This window comes from Oncorhynchus kisutch, linkage group LG5, assembly GCF_002021735.2.
Source record: "Oncorhynchus kisutch isolate 150728-3 linkage group LG5, Okis_V2, whole genome shotgun sequence".
NCBI classification, from domain to species: Eukaryota; Metazoa; Chordata; class Actinopteri; order Salmoniformes; family Salmonidae; genus Oncorhynchus; species Oncorhynchus kisutch.
The window spans coordinates 46,796,911-46,821,981 of NC_034178.2; the positions used below are offsets into that span (position 1 = coordinate 46,796,911).

A 25,071-nucleotide genomic window follows, 5' to 3' on the forward strand; every position below is an offset into this window, starting at 1 on the left:
AATTGGCCATTCCGATTAATCGGTCGACCTCTAGTCTGAATACTTGAGATTTGGGGGGGGGGGGGGGGAACAATTTAATATATTTTCGAATAGGGCTGTAACATAACAAAGTCAAGGGGTCTGAATACTTTCCAAAATATGCCTTTTAATTTTGAGAAATTATAGGATCTTAGCTTTCGTTTGACATCCAATTTGACATGCTCCTATGAACTTCACTTGTTCATGCTCATGGATCCTTTCACACCGTGTTAGCCTCGGTGCCCCAATACATTTCATTTATTCAAAATGTTACTTAGGCAGTCACCGTCTAGACTGAGTTTAATGACAGCCACAACCCCATCCTCTGTACAAACCACTACTACAACCCCATCCCCTTCTTCCCAAAAACCCACCAAAGCCTACCCCCCAAAAAACAGTAATTGCTGCTGGGGATTAAAAAAACATTGACTGTGCCACATTGATTGCTACTGTGCCACCCCTCAAACGCCTCTCCCTTCTCTGCCCTTAATTCCCCCTACCATATCCTCTAGGTTGGGGCTAATCCCAAACCTCCACAATTGACAGCAATCTCCCCGAAATGTAGGAGCTCCCCCTTTAAGTACTGCCCCACCCCCACTACTACATCCTGGGTTCACTCCCCTACCCCCAATGATCTCAGTCTGGGTTGGTCAAATTCCATGTAATTGCCAGACAAAGGACCAGTATGATGTCACAAGATGAAGGATTATGAAATTGTATGGGCAAAGTCCATTTTTGACTAAAGTAACAGTCAGTAGAGCACCACTAACCACTATTTAAAAGCAAGCTGTCAGCATTAAACAAATAGACCTTTTGTCTTTTGAACTTCACTTCCCCCATGTGTTTACCATTTTTATAGAGCCTGTAGGTTCAGAGTATCATATGACCAAGGTGTCTTTGAGCTTTCTGTTGACGTCTGCAAGTGCAAGAATTTGTCAAATTGCTTGTCATTCAAAATAGAGCCCGACCATAACTAATGGAATTACAGTTAATGAAAATGTATGCTTAATCCAGTATAAACTCATTTATATAATTTATTACTCAAGACTAATTCTACAGCACAACGGCAAAGTCATGTCTTAAATGTAAAATTAACAATGACCCTGTAATCCTTGCCTTCTGGGAATGTTATAAAGTCCAAAAGTCATGGGCGGAGTTAGAAAGTTGTCTGGTGCTTTATCTAAACGTTTCTTTATTGTCTAAATGTTGAACATGCGTGGGCAACGGAGAGAAACAAAATAGTGCCGTTTGAGACCATGTGGCTGAGAATGATGCTGAGACTGGAGATGTGAGCAGGTCGGTCTGGGCAGGGGTGATGTTGTGGATGTATGTTTGTTCTTCTGTTGTTTTTTTTATTGTACAAAATATAATCTTATCAAATCAAATGGAGCCCAACCGATATATTATCCTTTTAGGATATACTTTATCAGTGTTTAGGTTAATCCACTGAAAAGGACCGATATAAAATGTGAAGAAAACGCTCAAAAAAGCTGTTCTTTATAGAATTAGACTTTTTTTTATTGTTCAATTTCATTATTATGTCTTGAAGAGGGAGCTGGCACTCTTTACATGGCTATGGACACCCAATGTAACTACACCAGTCGGAGAGGAGAGTGACCTACTGTGAACTATGTTGAGTGCTAAGTAAATATAAGCTTGCCAGGTCAATAAAGTGCTAAAAATGTGTACTGACCCATATACTGTTGCGTGAAGTGTCATAGCACGGCAATTGCTTTACACCCTACTAAGAAACCTCAACCTGCAAAATCTGGTTTGTTTATATGTGCTCATTGCGAAAAATGTTTTCAGACACTGAAAAAACACAGAAGTTTACAAAGTAGCGCTTCATTGCTACATGTTGATGTATGGGTTGTCATTTCTCAGGCCAGAGACTGGTCCAAATTCACGTTTTGGCATCCCCATTTCCATGACGAGTGCTAGCCAGCTAGCTAGTTGTGTAGAGGTACTTGATGCCTTTCACTCAGGCAATGCTTGAAGGCGAGAAGGCAACGTTGTGCCAGCAGCTAATTTTGTGATTTAGATTTTTTTTCCTTTCAAGTGACAACTACCAGAAATCAGTGGCTGCAACCCTGCAATTGATGAAAACATAGCTAAGTACATGTATGTTGATGTCCAGCTGGCTAGCATGAGGCAGCTCATTCTTCAGAGCCTAGGTAAATGTGAAACACGACACCGCCAAGAACACAAGCAATTTGTGGGCTCACCTGAAACTGAGACACAACGATGCCTACGAAGAGGCACAGGGACAAATGCACAGAGAATAACTTCTTCCCCAGCAACACTGCAGCTCACCCTGCTACAAATATTTGACAAAACACAGAAAATAGGGGGGGGCCTTCAGATCCTAGGGCAAAAAACATGACAAAAAGGTGAAGGAGATGATAGCCATAGATGTCCAATCATTCAACGTGGTTGAAGGTGTTTGATTTCGGTGGCTGCTGACTGAAGCAGAACCCAGATACACTCTAAAGTCAAAAATATTTTATCACACAGAAAAGCTGATTCAAGTACATAGCAAGGTAGTGGAGAAGATTAAAACAAGTTCTGTCCATTTTTGAAAATGATGGCAACAGTATGGCATTCACAACAGATTGCTGGTTGGAGTCCACAGAAGCTCTGAGTTTAACTGTTCACTTCAAGGACTGAAACAGAGTCCAGGTAGTCCTTAATGTCAAAGCCATGACCAGATCCCACACAGGAGAATACATCGGCAACCTCTTCCTTTAGATGTTACAGGTGTGGGCTATTGACGGTGAGCCTGTGCTACTGGTGCTACACGACAGTGGTGCAAACATGGTAAAGGGATGCGGCTAGTGGAGATGCCAGATCTCAATTGAAGCGCACACACACTGCAACTTGTTGTGCATGATGGCCTGGAGTCAGAGGGTTGTAGGTTGTCACCTACTTCGGACACACCACCCCAGCCAAGCAGAGACTCGAAGGCATTCAGGAGGAGTATGGTCTACCAGACCACACAATTCTGCAGGTGTGATCTACTGGAAGGAACTCCTGCACATGCTCCAACGCATGCAGGAGCAAAAGAACCATAGCAGCCTACTCTTAGGACTACAGTCATTTTGCATTCTGCAGCGATACGCCATCCCATCTTGTTTGCGCTTAGTGAGACTGTAATTTGTTTTTCAACAGGACACTGACCCAACACACCTCCAGGCTGTGTAAGGGCTATTTGACCAAGAAGGCGAGTGACGGAGTGCTGCATCAGATGACCTGGCCTCCACAATCACCTGACCTCAACCCTATTGAGATGGTTTGGGATGAGTTGTACTGCAGAGTGAAGGAAAAGCAGCCAACAAGTGCTCAGCATATATGGAAAGTCCTTCAAGACTATTGGAAAGCATTCCAGGTGAAGCTGGTTGACAGAATGCTAAGGGTGTGCAAAGCTGTCATCATATCCAAGATGGTGTTGCAGTGGGGATATCATTTTGATTGTCTCCTCCCGTCCCTTGTGTATATATTGTTTTTCTTCACCTAAACTGGGACATGCTTAACACCCAGGCCGTCCTACAATCTAAGCTAGATGCCCTCAATCTAACACAATCATTAAGGAACCTACCAGGTACAACCCTAAATCTGTAACCATGGGCACCCTCTTAGATATCATTCTGACCAACCTGCCCTATAAATACACCTCTGCTGTCTTCAATCACGATCTCAGTGATCACTGCCTCATTGCCTGCGTGCGTCCTGGGTCCGCAGTCAAACGACCGCCTCTCATCACTGTCAAACGCTCCCTAAAACACTTCAGCGAGCAGGCCTTTCTAATTGACCTGGCCCGGGTATCCTGTAAGGATATTGACCTCATCCCGTCAGTAGAGGATGCCTGGTTTCTCTTCAATAGCGCTTTCCTCCTAAATAAGCATGCCCCTTTCAAAAAATGTACAACTAAGAACAGATATAGCCCTTGTTTCACCCCAGACTTGACTGCCCTTGACCAGCACAAAAACATTCTCCTTCACCCAAATCAAGACAGCTGATGTTCTGAAAAAACTGCAACATCTGGATCCCTACAAATCAGCTGGGCTAGACAATGTGGACCTTCTCTTCCTAAAATTATCTGCCGCAATTGTTGCACCCTGTATTACTAGCCAATTCAATCTCTTTTGTATCGTCTGAGATTCCCAAAGATTGGGAAGCTGCCGTGGTCATCCTCCTCTTCAAAGGGGAACCCGAACTGTTATAAACCTATATCCATCCTGCCCTGCCTTTCTAAAATCTTCGAAAGCCAAGTTAATAAACAGATCACCGACCATTTTTGAATCCCACCGTACCTTCTGCACTATGCAATCTGGTTTCCGAGCAGGTCATTGGTACACCTCAACCACGCTCAAGGTCCTAAACGATATCATAACCGCCATTGATAAAAGAGCAGCCGTCTTCATCGACCTGGCCAAGGCTTTCGACTCTGTCAATCACCACATTCTTATTGGCAGACTCAATAGCCTTGGCTTCTCAAATGACTGCCTCGCCTGGTTCACTAACTACTTCTCAGATAGAGTTCAGTGTGCCAAATCGGAGGGCATGTTGTCCGGACCTCTGGCAGTCTCTATGGGAGTGCCACAGGCTTCTATTCTCGGGCCGACTCTCTTCTCTGTATATATCAATGATGTCGCTCATGCTGCAGGTGATTCTCAGATCCACCTCTACACAGACGACACTATTCTGTATACTTCTGGCCCTTCTTTGGACACTGTGCTAACAAACCTCCAAACGAGCTTCAACGCCATACAACACTCCTTCCGTGGCCTCCAACTGCTTTTAAATGCTAGTAAAACTAAGTGCATGCTTTTCAACCGATCGCTGCTCGCACCCTCCCGCCCAACTGGCATCACTACTCTGGATGGTTCTGACCTAGAATATGTGGACAACTACAAATTCCTAGGTTTCTGGTTAGACTGTAAACTCTCCTTCGACTCACTTTAAGCAATCCAAAATTAAATCTAGAATTGGCTTCCTATTTCGCAACAAAGCCTCCTTCACTCATGCCTTAACATGCCCTCGTAAAACTGACTATCCTACCGATCCTTGACTTCGGCGATGTCATTTACAAAATAGCATCCAGTTTGCTGAGTAAAGTATCACAGTGCCATCCGTTTCATCGGGTATATATATTCTGATTTGTTTAACGCTTTGGTTACAACATGGTTCCATGTGTTGTTTCATAGTTTTGATGTCTTCACTATTATTCTACAATATAGTAAAACATTAAGAAAAACGCTTGAATGAGTGTTAACTTGACTGGTACTGTACATACATACATACATACATACATACATACATACATACATACAGTACCAGTTTTTAGATTTTTTTTTTACAAAACTGAAATGGCTTGAGTCAAGTATTCAACCCCTTTGTAATGGCAAGCCTAAATAAGTATGGGAGTAAAAATGTAAGTCTGTGGCCAATAATGGTTGTTCAACATCAAAGACCAGGGAGGTTGCCCAATGCCTCACAAAGGGCACCTATTGATAGAGGGGTAAAAAAAAATAAGCTGGCACTGAATATCCCTTTGAGCATGGTGAAATTATTCCAAATCATGCATCCTGTTTGCAATTAGGCACTAAAGTAATACTGCAAAAAAAAACGTGGCAAAGGAATGAACTTTTTGTCCTGAATATAAAGCATTATGTTTGGGGAATACACAACACGTCACTAAGTACCACTCTTCATACAGTATTTTCAAGCGTGGTGGCTGCATCATGTTATGGGTATGCTTGTCATCGACATGGACTGGGGAGTTATTTAGGATTAAAATAAATGTTGCCTGATAGAACCAGGTTTTCCTCTAGGGCTCTGTCTGCTTTCCAACAGGAGACAAATTCACCTTTCAGCAGAACAAAAGCCTAAATCACAAGGCCAAATATACACTGGAGTTGCTTACCAAGACTACATTGAATGTTCCTAAGGGTCCTAGTTACAGATTTCACTAAAATCGGCATGAAAATCTATGGCAAGACTTGAAAATTGCTGTCTAGCAATGATCAACAACCAACTTGGCAGATCTTGGAAGAATTAACAAAAATAATAATGTGCAAATCATGTACTATCCAGGTATGCAAACCTCTTAGACTTATCCAAAAACACATATGGACTCCGTGGGTTGAATACTTATCTAATCAAGATACACTGAGTGTACAAAACATTACGAACACCTGCCTTAGCTTTCACTTGGTCAGTTTAGGATATCACCCCTTATTGATTTCACTTGTTAAATCCACTTTAAATCAGTATAGATGAAGGGGAGGAGACAGGTTAAATAACGATTTTTAAAGCCTTGAAACAATTGAGACATGGATTGTGTATGTGTTATTGAGGGTTAAAGGGCAATACAAAGATTTTGAGTGCCTTTGAACGGGGTATGGTAGTAGCTTTGAGTGTGTCAAGAACTGCACTGCTGTTGGGTTTTTCATGTGTGTATCAAGAATGGTCCACCACCCAAATGACATCCAGCCAACTTGACAACTGTGGGAAGCATTGGAGTCACCATGGCTTGATGAATTGAGGCTGTTCTGAGGGCAAAAGGGGGTGCAGCTCAATATTAGGTGCGTGTGTGTGTATATACTTTTTTTACGCTGTTAGAGGACCCGAAAAACAAGGAGACAAAAATAGAACTCTTACGCGGCCTGCCCAAATGGGCTTGGGAGTGGCGCAGATTGAGTCATGCGTCCTTTGAAACCGGCCAAGCCACGCTCCTTAACACCCGCCCGCCAGCTGCACCAATGTGTCGGAGGAAACACTGTTCAACTGATGACCGAAGTCCGCCTGCAGGAACCCAGTCTGCTGTAAGAGCGCGATGAGCCAGGTAAAGCCCCCTGCCGGCCAAACCGTCCCCTAACCCAAACGACGCTGGGCCAACTGTGCACTGCCCTATGGGACACCCGGTCACGGCCAGTTGTGACAGAGACTGGGATCGAACACGGGTCTGTAGTGACGCCTCAAGCACTGAAATGCAGTGCCTTAGACCGCTACGCCACTCGCGAGGCCCCTCCATCCAATAATATAAGTGGCAGAGACATTTAAAATGGCCACAATTGTTTTGTGGCCTGCCACCGACCGCGTCTTTTGAAGATGTCATGCAGTTTGTTTTACAGTTGATAAGTTCATATACTGTTTTTTGGGATGAACCACCTCTGTAGAGTAGGGGTGTTACGCTGTCGTGGTGTTTTTTTAATTTGGAGGAAAAATGTAATAAACACACCGTTAATCTGTTTGTCTATAGTCCTATGCTTGGTGGCACTGCTGCTGTCTTTGAGAGCCCTCTGCTGGATATGAACTTCATTCTCATACAGTGGAGAAGTGAAAAAATGTCACTTATGTGTCAATGCCGGACACAACTTCATAAGCAATTACAAAATATTGAAATACTCCCTGTCTCTCTGTTTGCAGCTTTGTGGTGTAACTGCACCACGGCCCAGTGTCAGAAGACTGGCTCCCAGTGTGAGACTGATGGGGCCTGCATGGCCTCCACGTCCTTCATCGACGGCCAAGAGCAGCACATTCGTATCTGCATCACCCGGGACAAGCTGGTACCCCCGGGCCAGCCCTTCTACTGCCTGAGTGCTGAGGGCCTCCTCAACACACACTGCTGCTACACTAACTACTGCAACAGCCTCAACCTCAAAGTTCCCTCTGGTGAGCTCCACACATTCCACAGGCTATCTGCTGCCATAGAAGACATGGGTCTCAAACAGTTCAGAGTTGCGTTTGGGTTGTTATGTTTACTCATTAAATATATACTGAACAAAAATATAAATGCAACATGTAAAGTGTTGGTCCCATGTTTCATGAGCTGAAATGAAATAAAAGATCCCAAAAATGTTCCATATGCACCAACTGCTTATTTCTCTAAAATGTTGTGCACAAATTTGTTTACATCCCCGTTAGTGAGCATTTCTCCTTTGCCAATCTAATTCATCCACCTGACAGGTGTGGCATATCAATAAGCTGACTAAACAGCATGATCATTACACAGGTGCAACTTGTGCTGGGGAAAATAACATTTCCCCAGTACAATGTGCAGTTTTGTTACACAACACAATGCCACAGATGTCCCAAGTTTTGAGGGAGTGGGCAATTGGCATGCTGACTACAGGAATGTTCACCAGAGCTGTTGCCAGAGAATAAGCCGCCTAAAATGTAGTTTTAGAGAATTTGGCAGCACATCCAACCGGCCTCACAACCACAGACCACGTGTAACCACACCAGCCCAGGACCTCCACATCCGGATGGTCTGAGATCAGACAGTTTGTAAAACTGTGAGTTTGCACAACCAAAGAATTTCTACACAGACTGTCAGAAACCGTCTCAGGGAAGCTCATCTGCGTGGTCAACACGGTCTTGTATGGCGTCGTGTGGGCGAGCACTTTGCCGACTTCAACGTTGTGAACAGAGTGCCCCATGGTGGAGGAGGGGTTATGGTGTATGGGCAGGCACAAGATGCGGACAACTAACACAATTGCATTTTATTGATGACAATTTGAATGCACAGAGATGCCGTGACGAGATCATGAGGGCCATTGTCCTGCCATTCTTCCGCCGCCATCACCTCATGTTTCAGCATGATAATGCATATCACCCATGTCACAAGGATCTGCACACAATTCCTGTAAGCTGAACATGTCCCAGTTCTTCCATGGCCTGCATAATCACCAGACATGTCATCCATTGTTAGGGATGCTCTGGATCGATGTGTACGACATCGTGTTCCAGCAACTTCGCACTGCCATTGAAGCGGAGTGTGACAACATTTCACAGGCCACAATCAACAGCCTGATAAACTCTATACGAAGGAGATGTATTGTGCTGCTTGAGGTAAATGGTGGTCATAACAAATACTGATTGGTTTTCTGATCCACACTGCTAGCTTTTTTTTATGCATCTGTTGGTCACAGATACTTATCTGTATTCCCAGTCATGTGAAATCCATAGATTAGGGCCTAATTTATTTATTTAAAATGATTTCCTTATATGAACTGTAACTCAGTAAAATCTTTGAAATTGTAATGTGTTGTGTTTTTAATATTTTTGTTCAGTGTAAATTACATGTGAATTATGTATTTATTCTCATTGTCTCTCTTCCCTCTTTCTCAGTGACTTTGCGGCCGGGCCTGGGGGGCGGCTTTGGCCCTGATGGTACATGGGGTCCAGTGGAGCTGGTGGCAGTGGTCGCAGGGCCCGTCTGCCTGCTGTGTGTGCTGCTAATCATGGCTGTGTTCCTGTTCCAGTACCACCAGAGGGCCTACAGCCACAGGCAGAGGCTGGAGGTGGAGGACCCCTCCTGTGACCACCTCTACATGGCCAAGGACAAGACCCTGCAGGACCTCATCTATGACATGTCCACCTCTGGATCAGGATCTGGTCAGTACAGCACAGCTGGGGCTCTCTAGGGCTCTGATCTATCTCAATAAATGTGACTGTAGCTTTAATGATGTCTTCCATAGATAAAGAAGTTCCATAGGGGGAAATGTGGTTGATATTAGGCAATGTGATTCATTGTCTGACTGAATATTCCTCTCTTTTTTTGCCTTGTCTCTGTGTCCGTATGTCTCGGTCCTCTCCGTCCTCTGTCTCTGTGTAGGCCTCCCTCTGTTTGTCCAGCGGACGGTAGCCAGGACCATCGTGCTGCAGGAGATCATAGGGAAGGGGCGTTTCGGAGAGGTATGGCGCGGCCGCTGGAGAGGAGGAGACGTGGCGGTGAAGATCTTCTCATCCAGAGAGGAGCGCTCCTGGTTCCGGGAGGCTGAGATCTACCAGACCGTCATGCTGCGCCACGAGAACATCCTGGGATTCATCGCCGCAGACAACAAAGGTAATCATTGGCCGTCGTCGTGTGACATCACATAAAAGATATTCCCCTTCGAAGAGCACTTCTTGTAGCTATCTGGTGTTCAGGTCCGTTTATCGTATTGGGTGGTGTCTAACAATTGGTCTCTAAACTTAGTCTCTCTGTCTCTCATAGATAATGGCACATGGACCCAGCTGTGGCTGGTGTCAGACTACCACGAGTACGGCTCTCTGTTTGACTACCTGAACCGCTACTCTGTGACCATCGAGGGCATGATCAAACTGGCACTGTCGGCTGCCAGCGGCCTGGCACACCTGCACATGGAGATCCTGGGCACGCAGGGTGAGTGTGTTGTACTTGTGCCCATGTGCAAACTGGATTGCATGTTGCTGTTTGTGTCAATTCTTCTGGGCTCTTCGATTTGTTCCCTACTCTACCTTTTCCTGTAGGCCATGCTTTACTAGCTGATAGGAAACTCCAGGGTTATTGATCTGCCTAGTTTGATTTGCATAGCAGCCCCTCTAAAGTAAAGCATCTATTGATAGTTCAGTTATTAACATCATTCAACGTTTTTTTTAAATGTTGTTGACTGTCATTGGAAGCCAGTGGTATACTGCAGATGACCATGATCAATGTTTGATTTAAATGAATTGGAAATCATAAAACACCTGTTTCACACGAACATGTTTCATAAGTTCCATTGATTGCCAGGAAGGCAGTGATTGTCAGGTAGTCTAACTCTCTCTGCCTTCCTCTAGGTAAGCCTGGTATTGCCCACCGGGACCTCAAGTCTAAGAACATCCTGGTGAAGAAGAACAGTACATGTGCCATCGCTGACCTTGGGCTGGCAGTGCGCCACGAGTCCACCACTGACACCATAGACATCGCTCCCAACCAGAGAGTGGGCACCAAGAGGTACAAACACACACATGCCATCAACCTTAAGAAGTACTTGATTTCCCAACTTCACCTACTGACCCCCCCCCTCTCCCACATACCACCACCTATCAGGGATATAGACCAGCTTACAAATACCTATTTTTCTCTGTGTCAGGTACATGGCCCCTGAGGTTCTGGATGAGAGCATCAACATGAGGCATTTTGATTCGTTTAAGTGTGCAGACATCTACGCTCTGGGCCTGGTGTACTGGGAGATCACACGCCGCTGCAACGCTGGAGGTCAGACAGGCTCCCCCTCAGCACACTCTGGCTGGGTTCCAACTGGCACCCTATTGGCTATATCAGGGATCATCAACTAGATTCAGCCTCTGGATGTTTTTCTTCTTGAGGGGATGACCAGGGGGCCAGAACATAATTACAAATCATTTGTAGACTACAAATTGACCCAAGAAGCCCAAAGAGATATATAATATTTGATTAAAACAATCTTTGCAAACCTTCCTTATATTTGTATACAATAACATACACTGAATGTACAAAACATGACATAGACTGACCAGGTGAATCCACGTGAAAGCTATGATCCCTTATTGATTTAACTTGTTAAATCCACATCAGTCAGTGTAGATGAAGGGGAGGAGACAGGTAAAATAATGATTAAAAAAAAAATTGAGGCATGGATTGTGTATGTGTGCCATTCAGAGGGTGAATGTGCAAGACAAAAGATTTGAGTGCCTTTGAACGGGATTTGGTAGTAGTTGACAGGCGCACCGGTTTGTGTCAAGAACTGCAACACTGAGTTTTTCATGCTCATCAGTTTCCTGTGTGTATCAAGAATGGTCCACCACCCAAAGGACACCCGGACAACTTGACACAAGTGTGGGGTCAAGAGCTGTTCTTAATGTTTTGTACACTCTGTGTATATCTCTCTATTATGCATAGAAATGCTTTGGAACCGATTTCCAATATTAAAATAACTTGAAGCTGATTTGCTGGTGTTTTCAGTCTTTTATGTCCAACAATAAAAAAATACAAAAACCTGGGACCAAATAAAATCCCCTGTGCGCCGAATTCGGCACGCCAGTTGGGAACCCTGCCCTATTTATTGCCCATATGACCCCCTATAGTAGTGCACGATATAGGGAAATGGGTGTCATTTGCGACGCATACAGTATCTCTATCTTAATGTAGTTAAAAGTTTAATTCATCATCAACTGGGCCTTACCTGACCTTTGACCTCTGCCCGTAGGTATCCATGAGGAGTACCAGCTGCCCTACTATGATCTGGTGCCCTCTGACCCCTCCATAGAGGAGATGAGGAAGGTGGTTTGTGACCAGAAACTACGGCCCAACGTGCCCAACTGGTGGCAGAGCTACGAGGTAGGGACAGACACATGTAGATAGATATGCATGCTATTTTAAGGTCAATCAAACAGTCCTATTATGATAGCACAGCAGTTGCTCACTAATATGAAAGTGTCACTGGTTTCTTATAAGTATTACGTTGTATACTTGTGTATTTTAAATTAAGTATGTTATTTTGCCGGGGCTTGTTCTCTGGGGATGCATTGGTGGTTTTGATAAGCTTGTTTATCCCTGTGCATATCTGCACCATATTTGCATGTATGACTTTATCTACTCTAATTTTCTTCATGTTCGCTCAATCCTACATTATCCCAGAGCTCTAGATAACACGCTACATTATCCCAGAGCTCTAGATAACACTCTACATTATCCCTGAGCTCTAGATAACACACTACATTACCCCAGAGCTTTAGATAACGGTCTACTTTCTCTCCTTCTTTGCCTCCCTCCCCCTCCCCCCAGGCCCTGCGTGTAATGGGGAAGATCATGAGGGAGTGTTGGTACGCCAACGGAGCCGCCCGCCTCACCGCCCTGCGCATCAAGAAGACCCTGTCCCAGCTGAGTGTCCAGGAGGACATCAAAGTCTGAGAGGTTTCTGTCCCAAAGACCTGAGGAGAGCGCTAGGGACTCTGTCCCGCACTAAAGTATACTGAGAGAGAAAGAGCGGGGGACAGTGTCTTTTCCAATGAACGCACAAGTTAACAAAAGAAAAGAATGAAATGACAAAAGCAAAATGTAAAAAGAACATGATATAAAAACTTTCCTGCCAGTCTTTTTAAAGCCACCACTGTTTGAGTTGTGACCAGCCCTACCTCGCCTATTCAGCCAAAACTACTGACAACCCCTGTCCTTCCCTGTCCGCAACCTACCCCACCCTTCTGTCCCTGCAGCCCCCCTTCCCCGTTCTGTTCCTACTAAAATGGCTGCCAACAATTACTGCTACTACTACTACTACTGCCCCTGACAATGCCCATGTTAATCTCAATGGCAGGATATATACTGTATACAACTGTGTATTTATTAACAGAATGTGTAATTTAATTCTAAACCATTTTTTTTCTTAGTAACTTTCCACAAGACTTATCAAAGGACACTAATGGTTTTATCCTATACATTAATTTATTTTTGTTCTCTTTATCTTTATACTGTATTCATGCCATGTTGACTCGATGTTGGGAGAGGTCTGACTGCTTTCGGTGTTTTCTTTGTCAGGGAGTATATAAGGGGAAGGTACAGTCTTTCTATTAATTCTGTGTTAGGGGTCATTCCACCAATTCAGTGCCTTTTGAGATATCAAACTTGGTGGGGGAAAAACATTTGATTTCACCTCATTTTTACATTCTGTCATAAAGAGCACATGTTCAACTTAATAAAAAAACATGTTTTCCCATCTCGAGGTTAAATCAAATTTAAAAAGACTATAGTATGTGCCTAATTAAGTAAAGTGTATATAGGTTGACGATTTCTTCTTTAATCAGCCATGAATCCTCTTGTGACTGGAAATGGAAGCTTATTGTGTGCAACAGGGAGGGGAAATTGAATGCAAGCTTCACAACAAATATTTTAAAAGATTCTAGCCTGTCTATCTATGAGTAACATGGTTGACTTGACCCACTCAGTTTTCCACCACAAAACACCAGAAAATGTCCAGAAAGAGTAGAACCTGCTCACTTACTTTTACACTATGATTTGACTATTAGATGTTCAGAGTTCCACCATATTAAAACGAGAGTTCAATTAACGTAACGTAACGGGGGGGGGTCCTTAAAATGAATAGTCATTTCTGAAGATTATATATTGTAAAATGGGATTATCAGAGCAAAAAAATTTATGGTGCTTTGCAATTATGGTGAAAACTTGGAGCAATGTTGATGTTAAAAACCTCTACAGGTTAGGGTTAGTAACAGTAAACTTTCCAGGACATAGACATGTCTTTATATAGGCAGGAAGTTTAAATTCTTGTTAATCTAACTGCACTGTCCAATTTACAGTAGCTATTAGAGCAAAAAAATACTATGCTATTGTTTGAGGAGAGTGCACAACAAACTTTTATCACAGCAACTGTTTTGATACATTCACCTCTGAAGGTAAATAATGTACTTACATTCAGTAATCTTGCTCTGATTTGTCACCCTGAGGGTCCCAGAGATAAAAATGTAGGAACTGGGTTGTACAGTTTGAACCCTTACTGTCTCTGCTCCACACCCACCCCGCCCGGCCATCTAGATGTGTGAAAGTTAGGTTATACACTAATGATCCATCATGTATGACATTCCTGGGAGTGTGTCAACTTAAATGTTGTATTACCATATTTTTGTATGTTCTCTATTGTTATGTACTTGAAAATGTATCAATTGACCAGTTCGGCACATTTGGGCAAACTTGATACAAAATATTGTCCAGTATTGGTATGCTTCAATGGATCAATCTCAAACTTTGCACACACACTGCTAAATTGCACCTAAACTGCAATATTATATTATGGCCTTTCTCTTGCATTTCAAAGATGGTGTGAGAAAAAATAGAAATTGCATGTTTTTCTGTTCGTATTATCTTTTACCATATCTAATGTGTTATTCTCCTACACTAATTTCACATTTCCACAAACTTCAAAGTGTTTCCTTTCAAATGGTATCAAGTATATGCACATCATTGCTTCAGGTCCTGAGCTATAGGCAGTTAGATTTGGGTATGTCATTTTAGGTGAAAATTGGAAGGGAAAAAGGGAACGATCCTTAAGAGGTTTTAAGTGGGTAAAAATCTTCCTGGAAGTCAGAGGGTGCATGGAGGGACAATTCAAAATGCTGGCACTTTAACAGAAAATCTGATTGATTGAATTCTCCCTGTGGTCTATATTAAAGGGTACTTCATTGAATATAACAGTCTTTTAAAATTCAATTATTGGTGCACAATTTCTATTTAAAATATCAAAGGGAAGCAAAAGGCACTCATTTGTGGAAATGATCAAGTTGTAGACTGATCTCTCTGTTGTACATATAAACTAAGAAATTGTTTTTTAAATCAATGAGGACCAAGTCTTCCTCATTTATCGGGTCATGTTATCTATCATTTATGGTAGCAGTGGACTGTGAGTCACTGAGAGATCAGCTTACATAGTTTCTTTAAATCTAAGTTTCCCATTACTACATCCATTGTTGTAATGGAACTCCTATTGCCCACTTAGAGGCAGGAATGGTCCATACAAACACCTGGCTCTATGGTATTTCATGACGAAGGACTGTATTGTAGCCATTTTGTAAACACTCACATCAATTGCTGTTATGATGATTTTTTTTTCTTTTTTCTTTCTCACAATACCTCCATGTATGTTTCCCCTCATGTTATATTCTCCCTGACCGAGTATTATCACTGTACATACAATAACTTTTTTAGGTGTGACTATATATGACCCTTTTTTTAAATTTGAGTTTCCATTGATATTTTAATAATGTTTTGGAATGTTTACCAACAGTTACACTGGTTACTGGTCTTGGATGGGAGACAATTGGAGAGGCTTATATGTGCTGTCAATCAACCACTGATAAACCAATGGAATATCTACAAAGCAACACTACTGTATACTGAGTCATTGAAAGCACATACTGAGTCCCTCCTATTTGATGTCTCCCATTACTATAGAACAGTATTTGATTTTTTTGTCTATTCCACTCCATATTCATAAATTATACCCCACCTACATTACCTCTTTGATATGCAAATTGTAAATAGTTTGTATGATGGATGATGATTTATCTGTCAAATCTTGTTTTCACCATGTATTCTGTTTTCAGGAAAATAATATGTACTGTTAATTTTGTCGCTTTATTTTATTTTTCGTTGAGCACAAACTCAAAAGGTACTGCTGACGTGAAGTCTTCTTCCTTGTGTTCCTAATCCTGCCAGTTTATTGCGAGTTCCTAGAAAAGTCTCTGCAGGGCCAATGTGTGCACTACTCACTCACAGCACCTCAACCAAACTGTTCTCAACACCCATCACTGTTTTACTGCAGATCACACCAGTGACAACAGAGGGTGTTTATAATATATTAATTAAGCATTTTAATCAGTTATTCAGATTTGGTGATTGGTAAATACCGCTCACAGATTTCTTCACATTTTCATAAAGCTAAGTAACAGTGAAGTGAAGAGTCCCCAGACCCTCTGTAAAGAGTGCTTATTCAGTGTGGCTGTAGCACAAAAAGATTGTTGTTTGTGGTAAAATTAATACTACTGATACTTATCAATGCTGTTCCACAGGAAATATATATGGCCTGGATGCATTTATTTGATTTAATGTGTTAGTTTATGACCATGTCACGCTCGTCTGTACTGTATATTATTTGTTTATAGTTCTTGGGTGATGGCCAAGAGGACGTGCGTACATGTGCATATTTTTCCTGAAAATGTGGTTGCTTATGGTTTTGGCTGTGAGTGGTAGACGGGGCCTGGGTGTTGTCTGCGTACTGTTAGGTGAGTTCAGATTTTCTGTCCTTGGTTGGGAAGTGATCCTATGTAAACATCATAGGCCATGGATGGGATGTGTCTCTGGCCTTGTGTCTCTACATCACATACTGTTAAGGGGAATTATGACAAGATGAACTGTTGTATGCTGTTGTATTACACTATGGAGTGTTTAAGCAATAAGGCACGAGGAGGTGTGGTATATGGCCAATATGGCCAATATACCACGGCTAAGTGCTGTTCTTATGCACGATGCAACGCAGAGTTCCTGGATACAGCCCTTAGCCCTGATATATTGGCAATATACCACAAACCTCCGAGGTGCCTTATTGCAATTATAAACTGGTTACCAACATAGAGCAGTGAAAATAAATATTTTGTCATACGGTTTGATATACCACGGCTGTCGGCCAATCTGCATTCAGTGCTCGAACCACCCAGTTAATGAAGTGACGAATGATGAGAACGCCCAGGTCTCTGTCCAGACATCTGGACAAAGAAATCAAAATAAGCTTTTAAAACCAAGTGAAAACCTTTTCAGGACTAGTATCCAATCATGTATATCGGTAATATTATATAGCCTATAGTAATAAATACAACTGTTTTCCTACATGGATTGTCTTTATTTGCTCACACCAGTATGTACATCAATACAAAAACGGTTTATAATACTGCATTTTGGCGTATGCATCTTCCAATGTTTTTCAGATACAAACTTAATGTCTTCCGACCCCTCATTCAAATCAAAAGGAAAGTTCTAGTTTAATGTCTCTATTCCCTGTAATAATGCTTCGTCCACAGTTCCTGATTCGTGTGGTCAGCAGTCTCATTACCCAGACTTAGGGCTAGATTGTATCAGATCTGCACTAGCCTACACCCGCATAGCAGTAATTTGAGGTCGGCGGTGCAACTGCTTTAGAGCCGTCAAATCCACAAGCGACTCCAGGCATTATACCTAAAGCAGACATTTCTATATAGCCTACACTTTCTCGTTTGGTAATTAAAATGAGTGAGAAGGGTGTGGCTTTTTGACAATGATCACACAAGCAGCTGCTCACCGACTTGAACATTTGAACGCGCCAACGGTGTTACACCGCCAACACATCTATCGCTAGGCCATAGTGTTACATCACATCCTGCTCGTCCCACAACCTCCGACTGACCTACACCCACTCAGTTACACATCAACCCTACTGCTTCACCAAGACAAAACACATTCAAAAGTGCATACATGTCAAAACCAACCCCATGTAAGAGAAATCATATTTATTGTTCATGCATTAAATTAGAACTTCACATGAGTAGTAGAAAAAAGACGGCATTTACATACTTGTACGCATCTTATTCATACCAAAAGTCAATTTTGAAAAGTAAAATTTTAAATTTACTGACTCAATGGCCCAAGGAAGTCCTTTTCATAGGTCGAGATTGGTTTGCCCTCGGAATGTAAAAAGGAGAAAAGGAGAAAATGGTGGCAGTAATGGAAGACTAAAATTTAATCCTATTACAAGGATGAAATAAAATGGAATAGACACAGCAAAAAGATAACGTCTAATGCTTCACTGATATACCCCCAATAAAATCATGATGGATAGCTCAGAAGCACTTAACATCCAATAAGGAGGACTAGAAAAGGCTCACAAGCAAAAGTGAACGAATCCATCATGATCAATCCACACTCACACTACATGTTGTTGAAAAAACTGTCTAAAGAAATATTGTTGGGATTGTGAAATTAGTAAAACTTAAAAAAGGCAAATCATTTCTCATGTAGCTCTAGAATGACTTTGAAGAACAAGGCTAGGCAAGCCCTAACAGCAGCCTTATGTTATGGTTCACGGTGGAGCACTTTCTGCAGTCTTCAGAGTCAAACTGAATGCATGTCAAGACAAACAAGGACACACTGACTAACCCCCCCCCCCCCCAAAGAAATTAAGAGCACTTTAGAAAGAGAAATAACCAAAATAAAACATTGTTATATTTACATAAATATTAATTGGTTGTGCATCAATATATAAATGAGTAAAACTCAAAAATGACATATTCTACAGCAGTTCCATCTCCGACAATCCACACCTACTGTAACCAAGGCAGCGGAGTTGCCGTTGTAGATTTGTATATCTTCAAGTTACACTGTGACATTCTTTAACCTGCGATCCATGATTGGCTGGCTAGTTGTGCTTTAGAGATACCAGACCTATAAGGATGATGGGTAAAGGAATGCTGCTCAGTTTAGGGCCAGGGTGGGAAGTTACTGACTCCTCTCTCCAGTGTATCTACAGACCAAATGGAAGAGAATAGGTGGGGAATGGATTTGTCTGAGAAGTGGCAAATTGATCCCCTTCATATAACTACACATCATTCCTGTACTGTACAGGTCCACCACCTGCATTTACAGAGGAGAGACACTAGGTTGTGTTGGGCTGCCCAGAACGGACATACAGCTCTACTCCATTGGCTACTTCTGGTACTGCATCTTGTTTGGGTCTTTTTGGTTGCTTGGGTTTTGGCTTGATTTACAGTGTTCCTGTATGTCCCTTGTTACTCCCTTGTGTCTATATTGCTGGATTGAGAAAGTCAATGGGACTTCACATTTGTATGCAGAGAGAAAGAGATGTCCTCCTGTGCTGTAGCCGTACATTTGTACATGAGGGGATGTAGAAGACCTATCTTTCCCACTCTCGCGTCACTCCTCTTTCTCCTCTTCCAGGATCCTAATTTTCTCTATCCTTCCTCATCTTCTGGAGGAATATTTCCTTTATCACTCCCTCAAGCAGTTCCTGAAATGCAAAACACCAGATGAATCTTTAGTTCAACTTGACAATTATTTAAATCCTTTAAAAATCACAAAACAATTTACAGGTAAGACATTGCCTCTCAGGAACTGAGTTGAAGCTAAATTACATTCACATTGTTTTCATTTTATTTCTCAAGGTCAGTGAATAGAGAAGGTTTGTGTTTACCTTAGTCTGTTTCTTCATTAGTGAGAACCAGTGCCTGGAGGATGTCTGAGAGAGAGACGATGCCCTTCACCACCTCCTGCTCATCAACCACCACCAGCCTGTGCACCTGAGAGAGAAGATGGAGACAGAAAAACAAAACCAGAAGTTACAAACTAAAAGCCAAGGCCAGATCTCAGCACCTGTGTGTATTACATTATGATTGTATGTACTACTTCTATTGACCTTGATAAACGCCCAGGAAACGGTTTAAATTGTCGACCCAAACAATTATAGTGTATACACAGGTGTCTCCAGCTCTCTCACCTCTGCCTCCACCAGTCTGTTGATGATGGACTCCAGTGTGTCGTGTGTGTTGCAGGTGAGCACTCCCTCAAAATACTGAGAGCGGTGCTGTAAAGCTTTGGTCACAGTCACATCCAGGTTGTTGTACATCTTCTCTGCTGCTAGGTTCTGTGTGGGGGACATTATTACTTCTCAATGCTGCTTATGTTCGGTACTGTATTTGGATAGCAGAGATGAAAACACACAGACAGACACATACTGTCATCTAGGGGTTAGTGGAGTCCAGTGCAGTGTGAGCCCACTTTCTCTTGTTTCCCCAGGCTAAAGGCTAATAAACCCCAGCCAGTCCGCTGGTCGATAACAACCCACAGGCTCTATATACTGCCTGCCCACTGGGTAAGAGACCCATTGATCTAGAACAGGAGAGACTTACTTTGGTCTGCACTGAATGCTTTGCCTTTATAAAATACTCTTACAGCACAAGGATACAGACAATTTTGGTTACGGTCTTTCTGTTTCGTCTCATTGTCGGTCTCTCACAAACAATATTTTCTGATAACCAGTGACTATTCTGTTTAAATACCGCCCATTGGTAGCACAGCTGTCCAGTACTTACAATGACATCAAATTTGGAGTAAATGTCCACCACTCGTCCTGTGTGTGAGAGAGAAACATGGGTACATGAGAACTACCTACCATTTACAACATGAGAGTGTCTGGGTCAGCCATGTTTAACCAACTGTCCCCTTGACTCCCTCACTTACCGTTGTCATCGACGACAGGCAAGGCAGACACTCTCTGGTCCACAAAGATTCCCAGTGCTGTGTAGAGGGGTGTGTCAGAACGCACCACTGCAATCTTATGGAATGTTCCGATGCCAAGCTCTTCTAGAGTCTGGCCTAAGAAGGCAGGTTTTGCCATCTCCGATATCTGGGAAGAAAATAACACACAATGTTCCACTAATGCAAGTGGCTTGAAAAATACATAGAAATTAAACACGGTATATTACCTCAAAAGCATGAATAAACAGTTTGGTGTAGACTTCATTAACAGGCCTACAGTTGTAACAGTGCTCTTGTCCTACCTTATCTACTGCCGAGAATGAGACATTGAGATGTCAAGGAACAGCAGATGATAAAATGTGGTAAAAGAGATGAACGGAGAAGAGTGTAAGAAAGAGAGGATCACAAGAAAGACTCACAAAGAGCTTGAGGAACTTCAGGATCCTCTTGTGCGTGAGGATGTATAGGGTGTTCCCTGTCAGAGGGTCGACCACAGGCAGTCTATGGATCTTATTCTTCAGCAGAGATGATACAGCATCATACAGACTGAAACAGGGAGGAAGCGGAAATTGATACACATGTGTCAGTATCAAACAGTGCCAGTAAATCACCGAATTGATCTCAAGCTGCTTGAACCAACTGTCCAGTGACAACCCTCAACATCTCGCCATGGCAGTAGACCTACCTTGCGTTAGGGGATATGCTGACGAGGGGCTTGAAGGAGTCTTGAAGGTAGACTTCTATGGTGAAGGAGAACAGAATAGGCACTAGTTAATTCACTGGCGCTCCAGAAGGCTATCAGTCACTTATTATTACAGTTAATGAATGCTCTTACCTCTCCATGTCTCTATCTTGTGCTCCTCCAGCTCATATATCTGCACCTGAAACATTAGAACAGGAGAAAGTGCTGACTAACATAACAAGGGGGGTGAGAGGCATGAAGGTCAACTGTTCAATAGACAGAAGGATGTGTGCTGCAAATCAGGTGTCGTGCCTTTTCACCCTCTACCACCACTATGATTCAAAATGTGAAATTGAGATAGGGTATGCTATAAACAAGCAGAAACAGTGGACGTCGAGGGCAGGCCTTACCAAAGGAGACTTGTAGTAGCGATGGAGGATGTTGATAAAGTCTGTGATGGTCAGCATACCTGCAGTGAGAGATCAGCAGGAGAACAGGGTCACCAGAATCCAACGGGACTCTACTCATTGTGCATTTCGAAATCTGCCAAAAGCCCAGCCAGCAAAATTTGTTTTTTACTCTATTCTTACCTACAAAACACTGCTTCTTACTGTCCCAGAGTGGCGCGGCTCTCACCCCATTGGACACCAGAGCGAAAAACGCCTTCTTTACCTATGGAGATCTGAACACAGTTATACACACACAAACACAACGCAGCATCTTTGGTCCAGATTTAATTGACAGGAAGGAGTTAAAAGAAGGACGTGGTCTTGCCTGCAGTGAAGTATCGAACACCACCAACTTGGAGCTGGTAGGGACCAAGTCATAGCACCGATGAGACTTCATAAACCGGGTGTAGACATTATAATCTGGGTCTGAGGAGAATGAGGAAAGGGTTCAACTTACTGTCCATTCCTTATATGCATTTACAATTGTAATATTTTTGTATTTAAAAAGAGCTGCCTCAATAGACTCCAGAATTTATCACAATGTCACAATTCCTTCCAACACAAGCAAAATAATGCTTTTTAAAAACATATGTAAAAAAAAAAGCACATAAACAATCTCACCATGCATAGGATTAAGATTACCTCACCATGCATAGGATTAAGATTACCTCATCATGCATAGGATTAAGATTACCTCACCATGCATAGGATTAAGATTACCTCACCATGCATAGGATTAAGATTACCTCACCATGCATAGGATTAAGATTACCTCATCATGCATAGGATTAAGATTACCTCACCATGCATAGGATTAAGATTACCTCACCATGCATAGGATTAAGATTACCTCATCATGCATAGGATTAAGATTACCTCATCATGCATAGGATTAAGATTACCTCACCATGCATAGGATTAAGATTACCTCATCATGCATAGGATTAAGATTACCTCACCATGCATAGGATTAAGATTACCTCATCATGCATAGGATTAAGATTACCTCATCATGCATAGGATTAAGATTACCTCACCATGCATAGGATTAAGATTACCTCATCATGCATAGGATTAAGATTACCTCATCATGCATAGGATTAAGATTACCTCATCATGCATAGGATTAAGATTACCTCATCATGCATAGGATTAAGATTACCTCATCATGCATAGGATTAAGATTACCTCATCATGCATAGGATTAAGATTACCTCATCATGCATAGGATTAAGATTACCTCACCATGCATAGGATTAAGATTACCTCATCATGCATAGGATTAAGATTACCTCACCATGCATAGGATTAAGATTACCTCACCATGCATAGGATTAAGATTACCTCATCATGCATAGGATTAAGATTACCTCACCATGCATAGGATTAAGATTACCTCATCATGCATAGGATTAAGATTACCTCACCATGCATAGGATTAAGATTACCTCATCATGCATAGGATTAAGATTACCTCATCATGCATAGGATTAAGATTACCTCACCATGCATAGGATTAAGATTACCTCATCATGCATAGGATTAAGATTACCTCATCATGCATAGGATTAAGATTACCTCATCATGCATAGGATTAAGATTACCTCATCATGCATAGGATTAAGATTACCTCATCATGCATAGGATTAAGATTACCTCATCATGCATAGCTATTTATCCTTTCATTGCTGTTTATTACACTATGCATTAACAGTAAAAGGAGGCTATTTACCTCCTAGAAGTGGCTCCTTTTTACAATCCACATCATCAACAGCAAGTGGAATCTGAAAGAGAGTATAGGTTCATTGACTCATTTCCCCCAGGCAAGGCAGAATTCCAAGGAAATTAAATAGTTTATGTTCTCTTCAAGAATCCAAGGCCTTTTATATTCATTACCACCAATGTGTTAGTCATGGCTAATCATCGCATAGTTATATCAGGAATATAAAGTAGCCAACATACTGCTGTTTGAAAGTGGTTCAGTGTTTGATCACTCCTCCTAAGCAGCAACAAACACTTTGCAGGGCACAGGTGCACTGCACCAACACAAATGGCATTATTTAGCCACTACTGAGGAATGGGAGTCATTGTCTGACTGTCCTTGTCACATTTAGATATAAGAACCTTTGGACAGAAAAGGTAGCCAACAAGCTTAGCTGGATATTAGACAGTTCATGCAGTCAATGTAACCTTAAAGGAAAAATCTGCACAAAAAAACAACTAGTATTTAGGTCATTTTTCAATTAGTCCACTGTTGATACAGTCTCAGTTTTGTGTGACAGCAGTCAACTTTTCAAGATATTGGACATTCAAGAAGCAATGTGCCACATCATCATAAGATGCATTTTCGATCAAGTGTCACTTTGCTTCCTGAAAGTCTAATATCTTGACAATTTGACTGCTGGCATGCAAAACATTGTGGGACTGTATCAACAGTGGACTAATTAAAACTATATAGTTCGAGTGGATTTTCACGAGAGGTAATGTTATCTCACCTAGTTCGCCATGTAGAAGACAAAGCATCTTAACATCTCTGAAATGATAACTAGGGCTTGACAATGTCAACAGCTAATGATGGCCTCCAATTTGGTATTGTAAGAGGTCATGATGTAAACTAGTACTGCAACGTTAACTAGCTAAGGTTACTGGCTGGCATGTGAACACAACAGATGCAGCAAACTAACAATGTTAGCTAACTAGTTACGCAGGCTACCAGTAGTTATGCCACACAACCACAGAGAACCAAGTTGATCTTGCTAGCTACTCATGTATCATCTTGAATGTAACTAGCAAACATCAAGTACTGTGATTGGCTAGCTAGGGTAGGCTAACGTTACTAGATAGCTAGTTTAGCCTTGCTGGCGGTGTAGCTGAGCTACTTACACACTCCATATTCCCGCCCTTGCTTGATCCTGTAAGGTAGCGACGTAACCACTGTTTCTCACGACGGACTTCTTTCCGAGGTATCTACGTTATTTGTTAAACAGGAGCTAAACAACGAGAGACAAGCATTGAAACTCCCCGGAAGCGCGAGAGATTTGGGGCGGCAGGGTAGCCTAGTGGTTAGAGCGTTGGACTAGTAACCGGAAGGTTGCAAGTTCAAATCCCCGAGCTGACAAGGTACATATCTGTCGTTCTGCCCCTGAACAGGCAGTTAACGCACTATTCCTAGGAAGTCATTGAAAATAAGAATCTGTTCTTAACTGACTTGCCGAGTTAAATAAAGGAAATAAAAGATTGCCCTCTCAACTTGACTTCCGAATACACATGACTGCAAAGTAGTTTGAGTTGGGGTGCTTGAGAAATCCCAGCCTCAAAGTCAAAATTGGCTACTATCATGAAAA

The 25,071-nt window shown here is 42.2% G+C and overlaps 2 protein-coding genes across 3 annotated transcripts in view; one reads left to right on the forward strand and one right to left on the reverse strand.

The window, feature by feature from the left end:
* Positions 1-17,179, forward strand: part of LOC109891141 (activin receptor type-1B) — a 34,103-nt gene extending 16,924 nt beyond the window's left edge. Inside the window, exons 2-9 of the mRNA XM_020483469.2 lie at positions 7,447-7,692; positions 9,151-9,417; positions 9,638-9,868; positions 10,019-10,186; positions 10,603-10,759; positions 10,899-11,023; positions 11,994-12,124; positions 12,572-17,179. Of these exons, the coding sequence (XP_020339058.1) occupies positions 7,447-7,692; positions 9,151-9,417; positions 9,638-9,868; positions 10,019-10,186; positions 10,603-10,759; positions 10,899-11,023; positions 11,994-12,124; positions 12,572-12,697 (1,451 nt within the window). The 3' untranslated portion in view covers positions 12,698-17,179. The remainder of the gene's footprint in view (positions 1-7,446; positions 7,693-9,150; positions 9,418-9,637; positions 9,869-10,018; positions 10,187-10,602; positions 10,760-10,898; positions 11,024-11,993; positions 12,125-12,571) is intronic.
* Positions 17,180-17,803: 624 nt separating this feature from the next.
* LOC109891142 (5'-AMP-activated protein kinase subunit gamma-1) lies at positions 17,804-25,071 on the reverse strand. 2 transcript variants are annotated; one of them, XM_020483470.2, is made up of 13 exons: positions 24,611-25,071; positions 23,460-23,511; positions 22,053-22,153; positions 21,869-21,950; positions 21,689-21,747; positions 21,432-21,477; positions 21,282-21,336; positions 21,016-21,142; positions 20,579-20,744; positions 20,431-20,468; positions 19,836-19,982; positions 19,533-19,638; positions 17,804-19,349 (listed from the first exon to the last, which is right to left on the reverse strand). In XM_020483470.2, the coding sequence occupies exons 1-12, from the start codon at positions 24,617-24,619 to the stop codon at positions 19,534-19,536; spliced, it is 987 nt and encodes a 328-aa protein (XP_020339059.1). In that variant the 5' UTR covers positions 24,620-25,071; the 3' UTR covers positions 17,804-19,349; position 19,533. The 2 variants fall into 2 exon arrangements, with proteins under 2 accessions (XP_020339059.1, XP_031681071.1); XM_031825211.1 differs by lacking the exon at positions 24,611-25,071 and adding an exon at positions 24,223-24,492.

Bases quoted from the DNA above. Each gene is read 5' to 3' on its own strand.
- LOC109891142 (XM_020483470.2), bottom strand. The intron at 20,469-20,578 runs GTAAGTGAGGGA...TCTCACACACAG, and splicing joins GCCTGTCGTCGATGACAACG to GACGAGTGGTGGACATTTAC. The intron at 19,983-20,430 runs GTAAGTACTGGA...TCCCCCACACAG, and splicing joins ACTCCAAATTTGATGTCATT to AACCTAGCAGCAGAGAAGAT.